General features: G+C 39.7%; 1 protein-coding gene across 6 annotated transcripts in view; it reads right to left on the reverse strand.

The window, feature by feature from the left end:
- exoc7 (exocyst complex component 7) overlaps positions 1-17,165 on the reverse strand; it is a 34,249-nt gene that overhangs the window by 16,651 nt on the left and 433 nt on the right. For 2 of the 6 annotated variants that reach the window (XM_088323896.1, XM_088323897.1), the window contains exons 2-9: positions 15,928-15,993; positions 14,711-14,895; positions 14,538-14,643; positions 12,262-12,487; positions 10,306-10,473; positions 6,922-7,014; positions 4,381-4,449; positions 2,116-2,261 (exon numbers count right to left, since the gene is read on the reverse strand). In XM_088323896.1, the coding sequence (XP_088180022.1) occupies positions 2,116-2,261; positions 4,381-4,449; positions 6,922-7,014; positions 10,306-10,473; positions 12,262-12,487; positions 14,538-14,643; positions 14,711-14,895; positions 15,928-15,993 (1,059 nt within the window). The remainder of the gene's footprint in view (positions 1-2,115; positions 2,262-4,380; positions 4,450-6,921; positions 7,015-10,305; positions 10,474-12,261; positions 12,488-14,537; positions 14,644-14,710; positions 14,896-15,927; positions 15,994-17,165) is intronic. The other 4 variants (XM_088323899.1, XM_088323898.1, XM_088323900.1 and 1 more) reach the window with 3 other exon arrangements.

A 17,165-nucleotide genomic window follows, 5' to 3' on the forward strand; every position in this document is an offset into this window, starting at 1 on the left:
GGAAACAGCTATTGCACGTAAACTTTACTTTGCGAGCGTGGAATACGTTTTAAAATAAAGGAGCATGGGACGACATCTATATGACAAAGTCTCTTTCCGATATTGAGGAAGAAGACTTTGATGGCGTCAGTTATAAGGAGGAAGATGAGGATGGTTTACCGCGATTTTTAAAAGTATGGTATATTTTTTTAACAGACCCGTTTACTGTTTTGCGAGCGTGTTGCTAGTAACGTGTTGCTACCTGTCACAGTCATGGTTTGAGATGAAAGTTATATTATTATTATTAAGGCTTTGAAAACTCGGTGTACCGTCTTTCTTTGTAAATATGAGTAACCATGTATAATATGTATTTTCAACTGTATATTTTTGTATCTATTTTAGAGACTTATTCTGATATGTTTTGCGAATTAAAAAAGAGGGGCGGAGCAAACGCGGGCTGACGGGAAGTGGGGTAAAGGTGAGTGAGACCTGTTGTCGCGGCGGACAATAGTGGATATAAATTTTTCCCACCCTTACCTTTGGAAATATAGACTTTTTTTCCTTGGATTAGTTTCAACGGGTACCCGAACTCTGCAGGTCTGCATCAAACGTTAGGTACCGGTATCATTTTCCGTTCATTTTGCCGGCTGTAGTTTTTGGACCGTGTACTTCAATGAAGGACATTAATTTCAACCGCGGGACTTACGGTCGGGTCTGGATCAATTTAATATTTGTGTTACAATTTTTTAACGTGGGCGCATGCGGCTTATATACAGGTGCGGCTTGTGTATGTACAAAATCGGGTTTCCTCTGAAAATGTGGTGGTTGCGGCTTATAATCAGGTGCGCTCTATAGTCCGGATTTTACGGTAGTCGTTTTAATGAAAATGAAATCCCTTTTGAACATATTGAAATTATTTACTTTGGCAAAATAATGCCTTATCTTCTGAACTTCTGTGTCCTGATTAGTAATAAGAGGTGTTGTCATTTTGCCAATGTAAAGATTTTCAACTTTCTCAAAAGTGATTTTTCTGCTACTTTTCCCCCCAAAATGAGTCATTTTAGTGACGTTTGCCTGAGTGACGTATGCTCGGGAGTCATTTTTCTGCATAACAGGGCAAGGTTGAAAATATCAACACAGACCTATAGCGCCCTATAGCGGGTAAATGTGAAATTAACATGTGCAGTGATATACAATACCGGTTAATAATTTCAACAGATAAATCTCACCGGAGTATAAGTCGCACCCCCGGCTAAACTATGAAAAAAACTGATTTATAGTTCGGAAAATACGGTACTTGCCAAGTTTGCAAAATCAGACCTTGCATATCGCGGCAGTGGCTCAATGAAAAAAGAAAGCATGTCAGACATTAGAAAAAAACTGCGCCTGACTTGCCTCCGTATGATTCAAGTATCGTTGGAGCCGATAGTTTTGATGACATGGTTGTACATTTTATAAACGTACACTATGAAAGAGAGCATGAGAATTATGCTGTACTGTGCCTGACAAACATATTTGGGATTACAAGCATAAGAAGGAAGAACAAACTTCAGTTGTTAAAATGTTAAAAACTACAAATGTCAGTTGTCGAAACAGTTTGATAATGTTGAGAATAGTTAAGTGATTTTGTATACTTTGCAGTTGACAACTGAATGGACAAAATCTGTTTTATTTACTTGTCTACTGACGCTAATGAGCCTGTTCTTGATTTACAGCAGTGGTTCACAAATAATGGGGCGCGCGTCCCTAGGGAGGCTTTGTCAACAGGTGCTCGGGTGCGTTTGAGTACTGTGGCGCTTGATTGCGATCTCAAAGTTGGAGATGAGGAAAGACCTTATTGCTTGCGATATTAAAACTGCGGACATGGAGCCCAATAAAATAAGCTGCCACTTAAAGACAATACAACCCGATCACGTCGATAAGATACTGGAGGTTTTTTTCAGCGGAAACGTGCCGAAAAAGTCCAAAGGATTTCTTCTACTAAGGGGGTGGCGCGACAGAATAAAACTGACAAGCGCTGGTTTACGTAGATAAAAAATGTTGACTTGATTTTAATTTACTACTCATTTGTATATGATTGCCTTAGAACAGTAGTGTACGTGATCCAAACTGAATAAAAGCAAAAGTCTGCGGCACCTGTATGAGTGAGTCGAAGGTTTTCTTCTGATGATGTTCTGGGATGACCTCGCTGAGCAGAGCGTATTCACTCTGGGCCAGCTTAACAAAGGCGCTGATGCAGTGCACGTACGCGTCCATCTCTGCATCCAGACCGTCGTCTTTACCTGCCAAACGGTCATCTTTAACCGCCTCCGCACAAACAGTGAGAGCACAGCTGCAGTTGTATCCAAAACAAGCCCTTCTCCTACTCAGAATGGTGTTTTTTTAGATTAACTTTCTTAAGGATGTTCAAAATGGATTGAATAACATAGAACTAGGACTGTCTGAGACTACACTAGACTACAAATTAAAGATGCTGCTGTTTCTCTAAATTCTCTGCAGCTTACATTACGTTCCAAGGTTTGGGATGAATCAGACAATGTTGTGTTTTTCATGAAAATTTACACTTTTATTTATAGAATGAGTTGATGTGTTCTTTTGACTATACGAACACCGCTTTTTCTTTGTAACTCTGCCCTGAAAGGCAGGCTTTTCAGAGTCCCCTTTATACTGAAGGTATTGATACTGGTCTTCTGAGGGTACTATTTAACATAGCTGTAAGTTGAGTACTTGCAAGGCATTTATTTTTAAAACTAGAGCCTCAAATGTACTTGTTCTTTTACTTGGTTGAGAAGTGAGTGGGACCTTGCACTTCTCTTTCTACTCTGGTTAGATCCTGTCTGTGCTGTTCTCTGAAGGGAGTAATACACCCCATTGTAGGAGATCTTTAGTTTCTTGGCAATTTCTTGCATGGTTTAAACTTCATTTCTTTGAAGAAATGACTGTCAAGTTTCACATGAACGTTCTTTTTCTGGCTATATGAGGCTCCAGACACTTGAGTACCTTAAAGAAGCGTAAGTTTTTTAGCTTGTCAAACCCGCTAAACTGTTTTTAGCAACGATAACATAATTACAAAAGAGTTTTCTAATCATCCATTATACTTCTAACACTATTAGCAAACACTATGTACTGTTAGAGCACTCAAGTGCTGTTTGATGGAATTGGGTCTCTATACACTTATGTAGATATTACATTAAAAACAGACATTTGCAGCTAAAATACTTACCGCATTAACAATAATGGGGTGCATTTCTGATTAGTTTAATGTTAAAAGTGTTTTCCTTAAAACATAAAGACATTTCTTAACAATCCCAAACTTTTGAACGCCTAATTTTATAAAAGAAAATAAGATAATCGTTTCACTTAATAAATAATAATTAGTATTAAAGCACCGGGTTGAAATTAAAGCACAAAAAAAAAATCATAATTACATGTCCTTATTTGGGGGTCATTTAAAATTAAATTTTCACAATCAAAATCACAATTTTAATTCAAGATTTTGAATGATTTACAGATCATACACGATAAGTAACAAAACTGGTTTGTTCCCAAGTATTTACTACATACTTACGAGAAATATTTTTCAAGAATGGATTCTACTTTGTAATGCAGTTTGTAATCCTGCATACACCAAGTGCCTTTCAGCACCACTGATCTATTTCGATTCAGCATTTCTACTTGAAGTTAACTTGAGTTAAAGCTTTAAAACTGCTTGCTTGAATTTCGGGAAACAATTAACATAAATGTATAAATGTTTTACATGAAATTATACAATAGGTAAATACCAATTGTCGAATTATTTCATTATCAAATAATGTGACCTATTAGTAAGGCTGCATGATTCACCGAAATCTGACCAATATTGCAACGTGATGTAGTGCTATTGTGTAGTCGCAAGGCAGTGCCTCTTTTTTCAAGAATTTATAGTTCCGTGTTCGTGTTTTATTTCCTCATTCATTATTTGAGTGATGGATTGTTTGGCCAAACAGAATTGTCATCCTTTGGGTTTTAACGGCGCTGGCCAATTCTAGGAAAGTTTTAACAGCACTAGCCAATAAAGGTAAGCAAAGTTTGCAAGCAGCACGCTCCCCTGAAGAGAGTGTGCTGTTTTTTTAAGGTTAAAGTGTCACTATAATTAAATACTCACAAAAAGCAAAACTAACACAAAAAACAAACTTTTTTTAACATTGAAAATCGCATCGAAAAAATAGTCTGAAAAATCGCAAGAAGGTATTTTTCGGAAATCATGCAGCCCTACCCCTAAGCCATTCACAATTAACATTTTTTTTTAATGACAAAGTCAAACTGAAGTGTTCCTGAAGGCTTAAAGTTTGATTTAGCGTGTGTGTGAGACCTCTGCTGAAGTGGAATTAAAAAGGCTGGGCGGGGTGGTGGGGCACTCACCTGAGGGGGTGCCGTGCTTGTCTGTCAGAGCCTCAGAGATGAGTCTGACTCGTGGGTCGTGATCGAAACCTGCTGAGACGGACCTCGTCAGACCATAGCGCCAAGACGAGGTCCATGGGAGGCGGGGGCAAAGCTAAACTCGAAATCAGCCCACCACCGAGCACCCAGCCGCGTTTGAGTAGAAGGCGAATGTGAAAGAACGCCACAACAGCTTTGTCGCACCGCTAGAGCCCCTTTCACCTCCACTTACCCCAAAAGGGAGAAGAACAAAAACAACCTACAAACAGCATGAAGGAAAACAGGAGGGAGGATGAAGATGGGAGGACTGCGAATGAAAATGTAGTAATTCCCTTTTCTAACCAATTGTCGCAGTTTTGCTGGACCCATCTTAGCGACTTTAGGGAGTGGCCTAAGATCACCCTGGACTTGTTGCAAGCCAGTCACAGGGCACATAGAGACAATCAACCACGCACGTACTCATTCCTAGGGACAATTTGAACCTATGTGTGCTGTGCATGTTTTTGGGATATGGGAGGAAAATTAAGTGTCAGGAGAAACTAAACTGAGGCACAAGGAGAACACACAAACTCCACGGAAGGAATTAAACCCGGCACCACTGAACTTTGAGGTGGACGAGCTAGCCGGTCATTAGAGCTGCAAAGACGTTGTTGACAAAATTCGATAATAGAAATAGTCAACATTAGAATCTATTGTTGCCAGACACGTTTTTTCCAACAGAATTAAGCATCTCTACATGAATGTAATCTCTGCTGGAAGTTGCTCATTCTCAATGGCCTCCCTGTCTCGAACAGTACTATATGGAAATGACGGCGTCAACATCAAGTACACGTACCAAAACTTCAAAAGTTTGGGAGCATTTTACCTGCAATAAAAAGACTACTTGACTACTTTTGGATCATGGCAGTACCTCAGTGATGTAAGAATGTTTAAAGAGAAAACAGTACTATATGGAAATGACGGCGTCAACATCAAGTACACGTACCAAAACTTCGAAAGTTTGGGAGCATTTTACCTGCAATAAAAAGACTACTTGACTACTTTTGGATCATGGCAGTACCTCAGTGATGTAAGAATGTTTAAAGAGAACAGTCAGACTGTTGAATCAAACAGAGTCTAACTCGCCTTGGTAAGATTCAAGTAACATTCAAGCCAATATGGTTTGGATGACTTGCTATAAGAGAGCTTGAGCGTTACGCCAGACTGTGCCCAACAAACGTATTTGAAAATAAATGCATGCAGTCTATTAAAAATTGTCAGTTGTTAAAAATGATAAAACCGTTTGATTTCAATCATTAACTACTTTTGTTATAGACTTTGCAGTTGAATAATCATCGTTCTTCATAAATTGCACATGATGTTAGTTTTATTTACTGTTCTATTGCCAATGAGCCCGTCCTTGGTTAAAAATTTCAACTAGATTTTAATTTATTATTCATTTGCTTGTCTCTAAACTGGACAGAGGTTTATTAATGTATTTATTTCTTTATTGAGCACTGTGCATAATTAGTTTTACACATGGCATTTAAATTTACTTTTCATACGAATTCGCAGTTCGACTAAGAGTTGGATATTTGCAGACTATTAAAATAGTTGTTAATTGCAGGCCTACGGAGAAACCCAGCTCAGGCACGGGGAGGACATGCTAACTCCACGCAGGGAATTGAACCCTGCACCAATGAACTTTGAGGTAGACGTACTAGCCACTCATCTGTGTCATGGTAAGGGGGTTGAGAAAATTCGAAGTGTTTCTTGATTAGGTGACTTTAGGCTCTCTCCATTGACATCAAAACATTATGCCTTGGAATATCTAGAGCAGGGGTGTTAAACGTAATAATACAGAGGGCCAGAACTCAAACCACACCTTTGGTCGCGGTCCGAAAAGGATGAAAATGTATTGAATACAGTTTCCTTTTAAAATAAATAAATAAATATGAATTTTACTTAAACATTAAATGAATTAAAAATTGTTGCTCTCGGCCATTGTGGTTTTTAGTATCCCAGTATAATTTGAAAGTTATCAGGGTTTCATAGACCCGGGCCATTATAGTAGATGTATATAAAAGGATTTCACGGGCCGGTTATGATTGTACACTGGGCCGGATGTGGCCCGCGGTCCGTGAGTTTGACACCTGTGATCTAGAGGGACATAAAATGTACAGCCCGACCCTGACGAACTCAATGAAAAAGTAGTAGGGTAGGAATAGGAAGGAGAAACACACAGGTCTGAGAAGGAAAGATAGGGCAAGTAGGTGCATGCATTGCAGAGAACAAAAAACAGGATGAAGTGATAAAAAGGAGGTAAATAAAGAGGCTCTCTCTATCTCTAACTAGCACCACGTCACAAGATAGAGTTTTGTTAAACTGACATTTACAGGAAGAAGGGGAAAGGGGCTCATGACCAAGTCTCGAGTTTAACATCTAAGTCTCAAAATGCTTTGTCGCCATGAGCGCTGTTGTGACGCGTCACTGTGCACCGTGAAACCGCAAGAAGAAAAGGAAGAGAAGACATGCACTGGTTACCTTCCAGAGGTGCCAGGGTGGAACCCCCCTTTTTGCCATCCAGCCCATGCTGTGAGTACTGTTTCAGAAGGTTCTGAGCCTTGCGAATGGTCCCTGGGACCGCAAGGGAAGGAGGAGGAGGAGCAAGGTCAGCAAAGTTGCAAAAGTCAGAAGAGGAAGAATAGAAAACACAGCCAAAGCAGTGAGAGATTGAAAGTTTGCCAAAGATCACTAAATGCCGTAAGAAAGCATGCCACAGCACCAATTCTTGACTATTTCATCACAACTAAAAATACAGTCAACCTTTTCCTTAAATTGCTTTAAAAAAAAAAAAAAAAAAACAGCAGGAAGGTGTTCACTGTAGTTTTTTAGGACGACAATTTACATATTCATGCATGCACACAAACGAATAATGTTGTCTGGATGACCTCTGAGGTGATTGTATTGTAAGCAACAGCAATTGTCAGCCAGTCAAGGGGACAACACAAGCTTGAGAAAGCAATGCAGCAAAGGTTAATTAGCTCCTGCCTCGCCCTTAGCCGTGCTCATGATTGGTCTGTTTACACACATTTCTGATTACATTTATCTATTGTGAGAGTTTGCCATTAATTATCTAACTTAATTGGGCTCATCCGAAAATACAGTGCCATGAAAATGTATTTGCCCTCTTCCTGATTTCTGTGTTTTTGCATATCTGAGTGATAAACTCAGAAACGTTTTAGATCATCAAACCAATTTTAATATCAAAGAGAGACAACCCAAGGAAATACAAAATACATTTTTGAAATGTTGATTCAAATTTTTAAGGCCCAAAAAATAAATAATGAAAAAAAAAACATCTGTCCCTATGTTAAGTAATTGCCCTCTGAATCCAATTTGGGTCACCTTTGGTAGCGATAACCTAAATCAAAAGTTTGGAATAATTGGTAAGGAGTCTTTCACAATACTGGGGAGGAATTTTAGCCGACTCTTATTTGCAAAATTGTTTCAAATCTGCCATATTGGAGGGTTTTCTCGCAAGAACTGCCCATTTAAGGTCACACCAAAGCATTTCAATTAAATTTAAATCTAGACATTGATTTGATTTGTTTTTGTTTTTGAGCCATTCAGAAGTGGACTTGCTGGTGTGTTACTGATTGTTGTCCTGCTGGATGATCCAAGAGCAATTGAGTTTTAGGGCACAAAATGATGGCTGGATGTTCGCCTCCAGCAAAGCGACTCAACTAAGGTTAGTGTTCATGACTCCACAATAAGAAAATCACAGGCCAAAAATGGCATCCATCAGAGAGTTCCCAAGCGAAAGCCACTGCTATCAGGAAAGAACACAAATAGTCGTCTGACATTTGCCGAAAAGCAAAATGTTTTTGATGATCTGAAACCTTTGCAAATATGCAAAATACACAGAAATCAGGAAGGGGGAAAATACTTTTTTCATGACACTGTACATTTCTTTATCAATAGTGTCAAGGTTAAATTAGAGAATATATCTTTGCTTGTTCTACTTTTGTGGCGGAAACGTATCACAAAGTTAGTCGCTTAGTGACATTTCCAACAATAGACCTTTTTCCAACCCTAAGTTATTGCTGGATCAGCACAGGACGTGTGTGCATTGTTGACCAAAAGAGCGTGAGTATAAGTATGAATTTGAATAGAGCGAGGGAAGATTTGTATGAGCTGCAAGTATAGTTGGACTTTTAGACAGAGAAAAAGCATGCAACATGCACATAACATAAAATCGTGTCAACGCCACAATAGGTGTTGAAAAGCAGAGCGGCTTTCAATTGCATGATTGAAACTTACAGGCATATGCATTTCAACTTTTACTGGTTCAGAACACTAGCCCATTCCTTCCCCATGACAAAACCACCCGCCCCAACCCTTTTTAGCTCATTCAGTGCCACATACATGAACAGATGTTTGCAATTTATGCTTCCTTGATGCCATTGACATAAAGAATTATATCTTTTAAATCACAAAAACTCGGCTCGGTAAAATTCACGCAACTTTCAAGCCAATACGGTTTTGATGACAAGCATAGTGTATTTTATACGTGTATATTTTACTCTAAAAAAAAGCTTGAGCGTTATGATAGACTGTGCTTGACAAACGTATTCGAAATTAAAAGCATACAGCCTGAAGAACAAACTAACATCAGTTGTTAAAACGTGAAAAATGACAAAATGTTTGATTTCAAAATGTGGAGAATCATCACATACTTTTGTTAGAATTTCCAGGTACCACTGAATGCACTTCATAAAATACATTTTGTTTTATTTCCCTTATGGAGTTATGTTTTCACTGACCGAGCATTGTGCCTAATTGGTTTTGGATAGAGTTTTTTTTTATCTAATTTTTGTACAAATTTGCATTATGTTTAATAAAATTTGTATTTTTCATTGTACCAATTTTCTAGTGTTTATTATTATTTGTCACATAATTAAATCAACGTTAGGATAATATTGATAATTATCTGATTATTGGACTAATTGTTTCAATACTCAGTGACTAGTCGACTATCAAAATAATTACTTGCAGCCCTAGTCAAAGTTTCATCACAGTCACCAGCTCAGTAGCCTAGATGGTAGTGTGCCCGCTTTGAGACTGGGAGGTCGCTGGTTCGCGCCTCGGCCGAGTCATACCTAATTGGTATAATGGCGGCGCCCTCTGTTGGCTGCGGCTGCATCGGCTCGCTACAACGGGTCAGGTGTATCGACATTTCGTTCTGTGTACATTGTTACAAAGAATGACAATACAAAGGAAATTATTATTATTATTATTATTATTATCTTTCTCTTTCAATCCCAACAGCAGCAAGTAGTGATGACTTTCTTTGAACTATTGGTTATTTTGCCATCAAAGTGCAATTTTGGGGATGTTGTTGATGCTTTAGGGATTAAATAAAATGTTTAAAAATTTGAAATGTCAGTGAGGACAAAAAAAACAAAACCTCAAATGATGCAAAAGTTCTGGTTGAAACATGTTAGGGCACTTCCCTGGGAAAGAGCATTTTCACAAATCTTACCCAATATCCAACAACAATTTATTCAAAAATGGTAGTTAGTAATGTACTTTTTCCATCGTGAAAGAATAGGTTTAGTTCTTTACTTTAATGGGTTTCAATCACGTATAGCTGCATAACTTAATTTTCAGTAGGCCTTCAAAAAACAGTCAAATCTTGGATGTGAAGAACTGCTGGGTCACAGCACACCAATCGGAGAATTAAGCATGGCATTGAATGGGTTAATGTGTTCTGGTTAAGTGGCTGTAAGCAATTTTCGTGACATTGACACGATATTTCTAGGAATCTTAGCTTAGGACATGAAATGCACAACCTGCACGTGTCACATCAAATATCGCCGCTAGATGATCGCACCAGCCTAGCCAGTAAGCAGTGACAGTCCTTACCAGGCCTCTTAGGAACCCTTTTGGTGGGCGTGTCTTTACGTTTAGCCTGCACAGCAGGCGAGTAGAGGATGCCCGAGGATGCGCTATTCTTGCGGAAGTGCTCCTTCAGACCTTTGATTGAGCGGTCCAGCTGGCTCGATCGGATTTGGAAGTAGACCGTCATGAAATCTGCCGGATAAACAACAGGAAAAAAAGCTCCTTAGCAATCACAACCGAATACCAAAATGCAGTGGCGGACCATCAGGACTCTGCGGGGCCTAAAAAATATCTGAATAACAGACTTCTGTTAACTTGTTCATCAATACTCAAATAGTTCCGAACTAACCAATAACATGTGGCCATGATTCAAATAATTTATTGACAACTATGAACACAATACCAACATAAAATTTACATTATATTTATTTTATGTCCTTCAAAGTTTGATTCATAATCAGATACATAAAAGGTCGTTTCCCTCAACGATTTTTTGCGTTTACATCTTTCAGAACAAATTTGTTTTTTCCATTTTTTTCCATACAGTAGTCTCTGGTACTGTGAATAAAAATAGTGTCATAACAAGAAAATCAAAAGTGCAAATAAATAGAGTACTCTCGTTTGTGCAAACTACACTGATTTGAATTCAAACACAACACCTCAATTGCTTGATTTACTTTGGGAAGTTTCACAATACACCCCCTCTGCACCTCAAAACATTTTCTCCTCTATACAATTCAAGTAGGTGTCTGACTAAGACATGAAAAACACAATGACTTTGGGAGAGTCACTGGCGATGTGTCCAGGTTGCACCATAAGGTGTATTATGTAACAATAGTAGGGTCCAATGTACCCTCTTAAGATGTTGCGCTCTATTTACTTTGTCATACGAGCTTTGTAGCTGATGCCTAGAAGTTTCCTGTAGCAATGCATCTCCATTGCTTGGATTTTCTCTTCGAGGTTTGCCTTGAGAGTCCATGTCTCGCAAGCACAGAAGAAGATGGAAGTAACCAGCGTTTGCATGAGCCTGATTTTTTTATTTTCCTGCAGCATTGTCTCGTCTCTCCAGATGGGTTTAAGTCTAGCAAGTGCGGCTATGGTTTGAGCAAGCCCGGCCACGATTTTTGGCCCCAACCCTTCTTCTGATATGAAAGCTTCAAGATAATTGCATTTTGAAAACTTGGTGGTTGATGTGATGTTTTTTGATAATACTTTGGGCGTTGTTGGTCATGACTTTTGTTTTTTTATGAGCTGATTTCCATCCCATACTGGGTTGATGCTTTGTACAGGCTATTGATAGACCTCTGAGGTCCAGCTCTTTTCCCGCCACTCCGGCAATGTCCTCAGGAAACTGGAGGTTAGTGACATTATATTCCCAATGCGGACTGTACTTTTATGTTGGTCCAGGGCTTTGGTCATGATCCTCTCCAGAAAGAAGTTGAATTAATTTGGAATTAAAATGAAGGCTTGTCTCACGCCGAGTGTGGTTTAAAACTACGCTCTAATGGTACTTTAGATCAGTACCCCACTGTTGGCATTGGCGTACAGCTGTTAGATAGTCTGAACTAGTTTCTGGGCCATGTTGTACATCAACATGGGGGCCCACAAGGCGGCTTGACATTCACTGTCAAACGACTTTTTAAAATCAAAGACGACTTGATAGAGGTTTCTTTGGTCTTATTGAAACTTCTCACATAGTAAGCTCAGACTAAAAATTTGATCTGCAGTTCTCCTTTCTGCCATGAAAACTGCCTATTCTTCAACAAAGGTATTTTCAGTTTGTGATTTCAGACTGTTCAGTGGGCTTTGAGCATAGCATCACCCTTGTTAATAAGCAATCAAATAATCAATACCTGAGAATTAAGTGATTGTTATTTTCTAGATGATGTATTCTTACACAAAAGCCAAAAATCAAGACTTAAAAAGGGGTATTGTGTGGAAAAACAATATATTTATTCACCTTTAATGTAATTGACTCACCTTGATTGCGTCCGTACTCCACCAACCAGCCTCCGATGCATATGATGTCGTGGAGGACGGCTTGGGGCAGATGCTCCAGCACCACGTCCTCTTGGACCTCCAGCTCGTCGTCCGCCATGCCAATGGCATCCAGAATCAGGACGGGCGGCACCGGCTTGCTATAGCGAGTAAGCAGGCCGCGGAACTCTGCCTCCAGGAGCTCCTTGCCCTTTTCAAAAAGCCCTTTCTGCAGAGACACAGGTGTTTAAGTAACATTCTTCCTACAATTTTCCTTTAAACTTTTATGGGGGGAGTGGTGCCGAAGTATACATTAATAACTGAAACCCGGGGCTTAAACCAGCATGGGGGTAGGGCGCCTGTCCCGAGACTGGGAGGTCGCTGGTTCGGCCTCGGCTGAGTCATAATTAAGACTTTCAACATTGTTACCTGTTGCCTCCCTACTTGGCGCTCAGAGTTGAAATCGGGAGGTTTGGTCACCTAATGACTCCCAACGACAGGTGTTTCGGCACATTAGTTGGGTTGAGCGAGGGAGCTGGGAATCCCCGGCTCTGTATCAATCTCCCAGAAAGAGTCAAAAATCCAAGAATGTGAGCATGTTCTTGACTCTAGCCACCTCCCACTAAGGGGATATGGCTCCGGTATATACTACATTCAAATTCCGGGCTGCGGAGCGCATCCAATTAGAAGTTGCATGCTCAAATTTAAGAACGAAACTCAATTTTCGTCTTTGCACAAGCAGCACCGGATTTTAAGCCGCTTATACATAAAAAAGGAACTCATTCACATCCACTTCTTACGTTTTGACCACGGCGCAAACCTAGGGCCAACTGCATTGTGAATTTGTCGCCTTTGGCTGCTGAAAGCCAATGGAAACATACTCGAGCACATCTGACACCATTTTTAGCCGTGTCATTTTTCAGTTCGGATCAGAGTTGTTAACGTCACGTGTTTTTGGATTGCGTGACTATTCAAGATGACGATTACAAAGACGAGCATATTTTTACTACTGCGTCAAAAGAATACGTGAATCAGGGCTAAAAAGGGTCAAATGTGAGCCCTGTTTTTTTAGACAACAGTGCCAGGGCAACCATATTTTGGAGAATTGTGCCAGATTGCAACAGAGACGAATCTTTTTGTGTTGTTGTCATTGGTGTTTCTGCAGTAAATTGAACAAATTGTATTTGCTCATTATCGCTCCTCTGGGATAGAAGAAAACATACCTAAAATTGAGGTCGATGATACTGAAGGAAAAGTGTAGCCTTTTTAATAGATAGCTTTCTTCAAACGTGTGTATAAATTGAGGACTTGATTTGTGGATAAAAGTTTAGATATTGAGAGTACATTGAAAATATTGAATAAAGTACTGTCAAACTTCCTGTTATGTATTGTATAAGTAATGTCGGCAAAACATGAAATTATTTTCTTTGAAGGCGTCATAAATATTTGCAGACGTCAACCTTTTTATTTACATATTATTATTATATTGTTAAAATTTGCCAGGCCGAATTAAAATCCAAATTATAAATGATAAATTCATTCTGTTTTAATATTGGAAACCTGGAAAGGAGATTTCACAAGATGGCAAATCGATTATTATTGCACTCTGTTGTTTGTCGTTTTGACTACATAATTGTCACTGTAACTTAGGAGATCTAATAAGAAGTAATGGCTCATGGGAGGACCGTTAGAACAGGTCGGACTTTCTTGTATGAAGGCTACTTTCTCTGTCCACCTTGAAAGTTAAAAATCCATTGATCTTCTCTCCTTATTTTGAGTGTCTACTGGACTTTAAGCTTCTTCACTTGTGGTAACCAAAATACCACCCTATTGGGCATGCATCAGCAACTGTATGTATTCTATATGAAGAAGCTGTATGACATTTGGAACTGTTTTACTTGTTTCTGTCATCTCCTGGATTGTGTCATTATTGCAGCCTCTGTCAAACTCCTTATGTTGCGCATGAAAGTACATGTATTTGTTAAACATGCTCCAATAAACTTTTGCCATCTTTCTTGGGGTTCTTACTTTCTCCATTTTAATGTTTCACTAGCATATTGGAAATAATAAAAAGAAAGGGGCAAGCATAAAATTCTGCTCCACCTTACCCCCAACTGCCCCATGCCTCCTACCTAGTGTGTTCCGCCCCGAACAGCTTTGCTAAAAGTAAGATTTCAACTTTTTAAGGACACCTCAAACAATACCCCACTTTTAGAATCTTTCTCATCAAGTAACAGTCAATGAGAAATGCGGACAAAAGGTTTGGCTTTGTGTTTTACCACTGTATTGAGTTCGGGGCTGTCAGGATTATTGTCTTGGAAGTACTCCACGGCTTTCTGGATCTTGGCGATGCACACCAGGTACTCGTCCAGGCGGCCTGTCGGTCTAGAAGGCAAACGTCACGATTTTAGCACTAAAACTGAGTTGTAACCACACTTGCCTATAAACTCACCCTTCTCTGATAATACGGTCCGTGTCCTTTGCCACATGGTAGTAGCTGATGACGTGGTCCATGCATGATAACGTCTTGTCTACGTTGTCTTGCAAACGCTGCAGGTTCTCTGTCTGTTTGTGGACAGGAATTATGGAGTTTTCCAGCTGCATCAGGCGGCTTTCGAACGATGACAAGATAGACACCTGGCAAAATACCATAATTGAAAAAAAGAACAAGAATTTGCTTTATTGTCATTGACAACAACGTAGAGAACATTGTTTATAACAAGATAGGCACTATAGGATAAACACGTCATCTAACACTGACCGAATTTTCCGGACTATAAGGCGCACCTAAAAATCCTTGATTGGCTAGAAATTTTAAAATGCGCCTTAGAACTAATGTACGCTTACATACCACAGCTTAGGGTTGACAAGACTGGAAATGCTACGCAATGTTTTACAGTATACTACAGTATTTGAGCAATAATGTTGCAAAAAAAACAAAACAGAAAGCCTTTCAATAAAATACTATACAAACTTAGATGCATATATGTCTTAAACCATAACGTTATTGGTGCACATAGGACAAGGTAAAAAAAAACTGTTTAACCCATCAGAATGCAGAAAAAATGCGCAATGCAAATCAGAGTTTCTGGTAACGTAAAAATTGAGTGATAATGATATAAGATCTACCACGTTTTTATATGTTGTCTGTACCACTGGTGGTCTATTAATAGGGGAAAAGTAAAGTGTCCGTGCACTCACATTGCAATATCGAATCATGTTGAAAACAATGCTGGTCAGCGATTTCTAACAATTGATTATTCATTGCAACTTTAAAAGAACCCAAAGTTATTTTGGGGACGGATCTCTTATAAGCCTTTGGCTTCAACCTGTCATCCCTTGTTTCTTTTCAGGTGATTTGTTCATTCTGTGGTGTGATGTTTGTTGCAACATGACTAAAAAGTAAAAATAAACAACAAATTCAATAAACAGAAAAAAAACCCAGCAGATCTTACCATGGTCTTTATTTCATGCGCCTCACAGAATACTATTTTTGTGGGTGCGCCCTATAATCCTGTGGGCCTTATAGTGCGGAATATACAATCATAGAGATTCCGTATATGAAATGGAATCTTTTACTCGATACAGATATTTACATCAATAAAACGTACTAAAAAAAAACGGCATAGATTTTTGTGCGTGTACGTGCATTTGTGTTTGCCACCTGACCATTCCATTAGTCAGCTGATCACTCTTCTCCAGGTTTTCACGGATGAATGCCAGAGTCTCTTGCTCCTGCAGTACAAGAAACCAGTGGTCCCGTCAGTTTTGCTTGGAATATGAAAAACCAGACAAATACACCACCGCATGTATATCAATAATAGTGAAAGCATCCACAGTTGTAATGGGCTTTTTTTCATTCAGGATTCGTACACCTTTTTCATGGCGAAATTCAAGCACTATTTAATGACCCTCAACTCCAATTTTCCAATTTCTCCAGTACCATTAAAAGAAAAAATCCGGTTTGAGTTATGTATGTTGCAGAGCCACAGCTATATCTGAGATTCATAAAGCCGATTTGTAATCTTCCATCCATCCATCGTCTTCCGCTTATCCGGGGTCGGGTTGCGGGGGCACGAGCTTTAACAGGGAGTCCCAGACGTTCCCTATCCCCAACCACTTCCTCCAGCTCATCCGACGGGATTCCGAGTCGTTCCCAGGCCAGCCTAGAGACATAATCTCTCCAGCATGTCCTGGGTCATGTCCTGGGTCGTGGCCTGGGTCGCCCCCGGGGCCTCCCACCGGTGGGACATGCCCGGAAACCCTCCTGAGGGAGCTGTCCAGGAGGCATCCTTATCAGATACCCGAGCCACCGCAACTGGCTCCTCTCAATACGGAGGAACAGTGGCTATACACTGAGTCCCTCCCGGATGACTGAGCTTCTCACCTTATTTCTAAGGGAGAGCGCAGACACCCTAGGGAGGAAACTCATTTCAGCCACTTGTATACGGGATCGTGTTCTTTCGGTCATAACCCACAGTTCATGACCATAGGTGAGGATAGGAACGTGGATCGACCGGTAGATTGAGAGCTATGCCTATCGGCTCAGCTCCCTCTTCACCATGACGGACCGGTACAGAGTCCGAATGATGGCAGACGCTGCCGGTAATCGTGTGCATTTAATTAAGACATATGATTTTTTTTATCTAGGTGTTGGGTAAAAATTACGGTAATATGTAGCTTATATCTTCAGTTGCTGGAAGTTCTCATTAAAGTATACAACTGGTAAAAACTAACTTCATTGTATATGCGTGGCCTAAATACGTAATCCTTGCACTAATGCACACTTTATAGTGCCCTGTTTAGGTGAAGCATGAACCTGTCCCGTAGGGGGCAATTGCACTTTGTAGGACAAAGCCATACAAACGAATGCCAACTGCAGTTAAAAAAAGAGGGAAGAAGAAATT

Source organism: Urocampus carinirostris, chromosome 19 (assembly GCF_059441175.1).
Source record: "Urocampus carinirostris isolate Australia breed hairy pipefish chromosome 19, RoL_Ucar_1.0, whole genome shotgun sequence".
NCBI lineage: Eukaryota > Metazoa > Chordata > Actinopteri > Syngnathiformes > Syngnathidae > Urocampus > Urocampus carinirostris.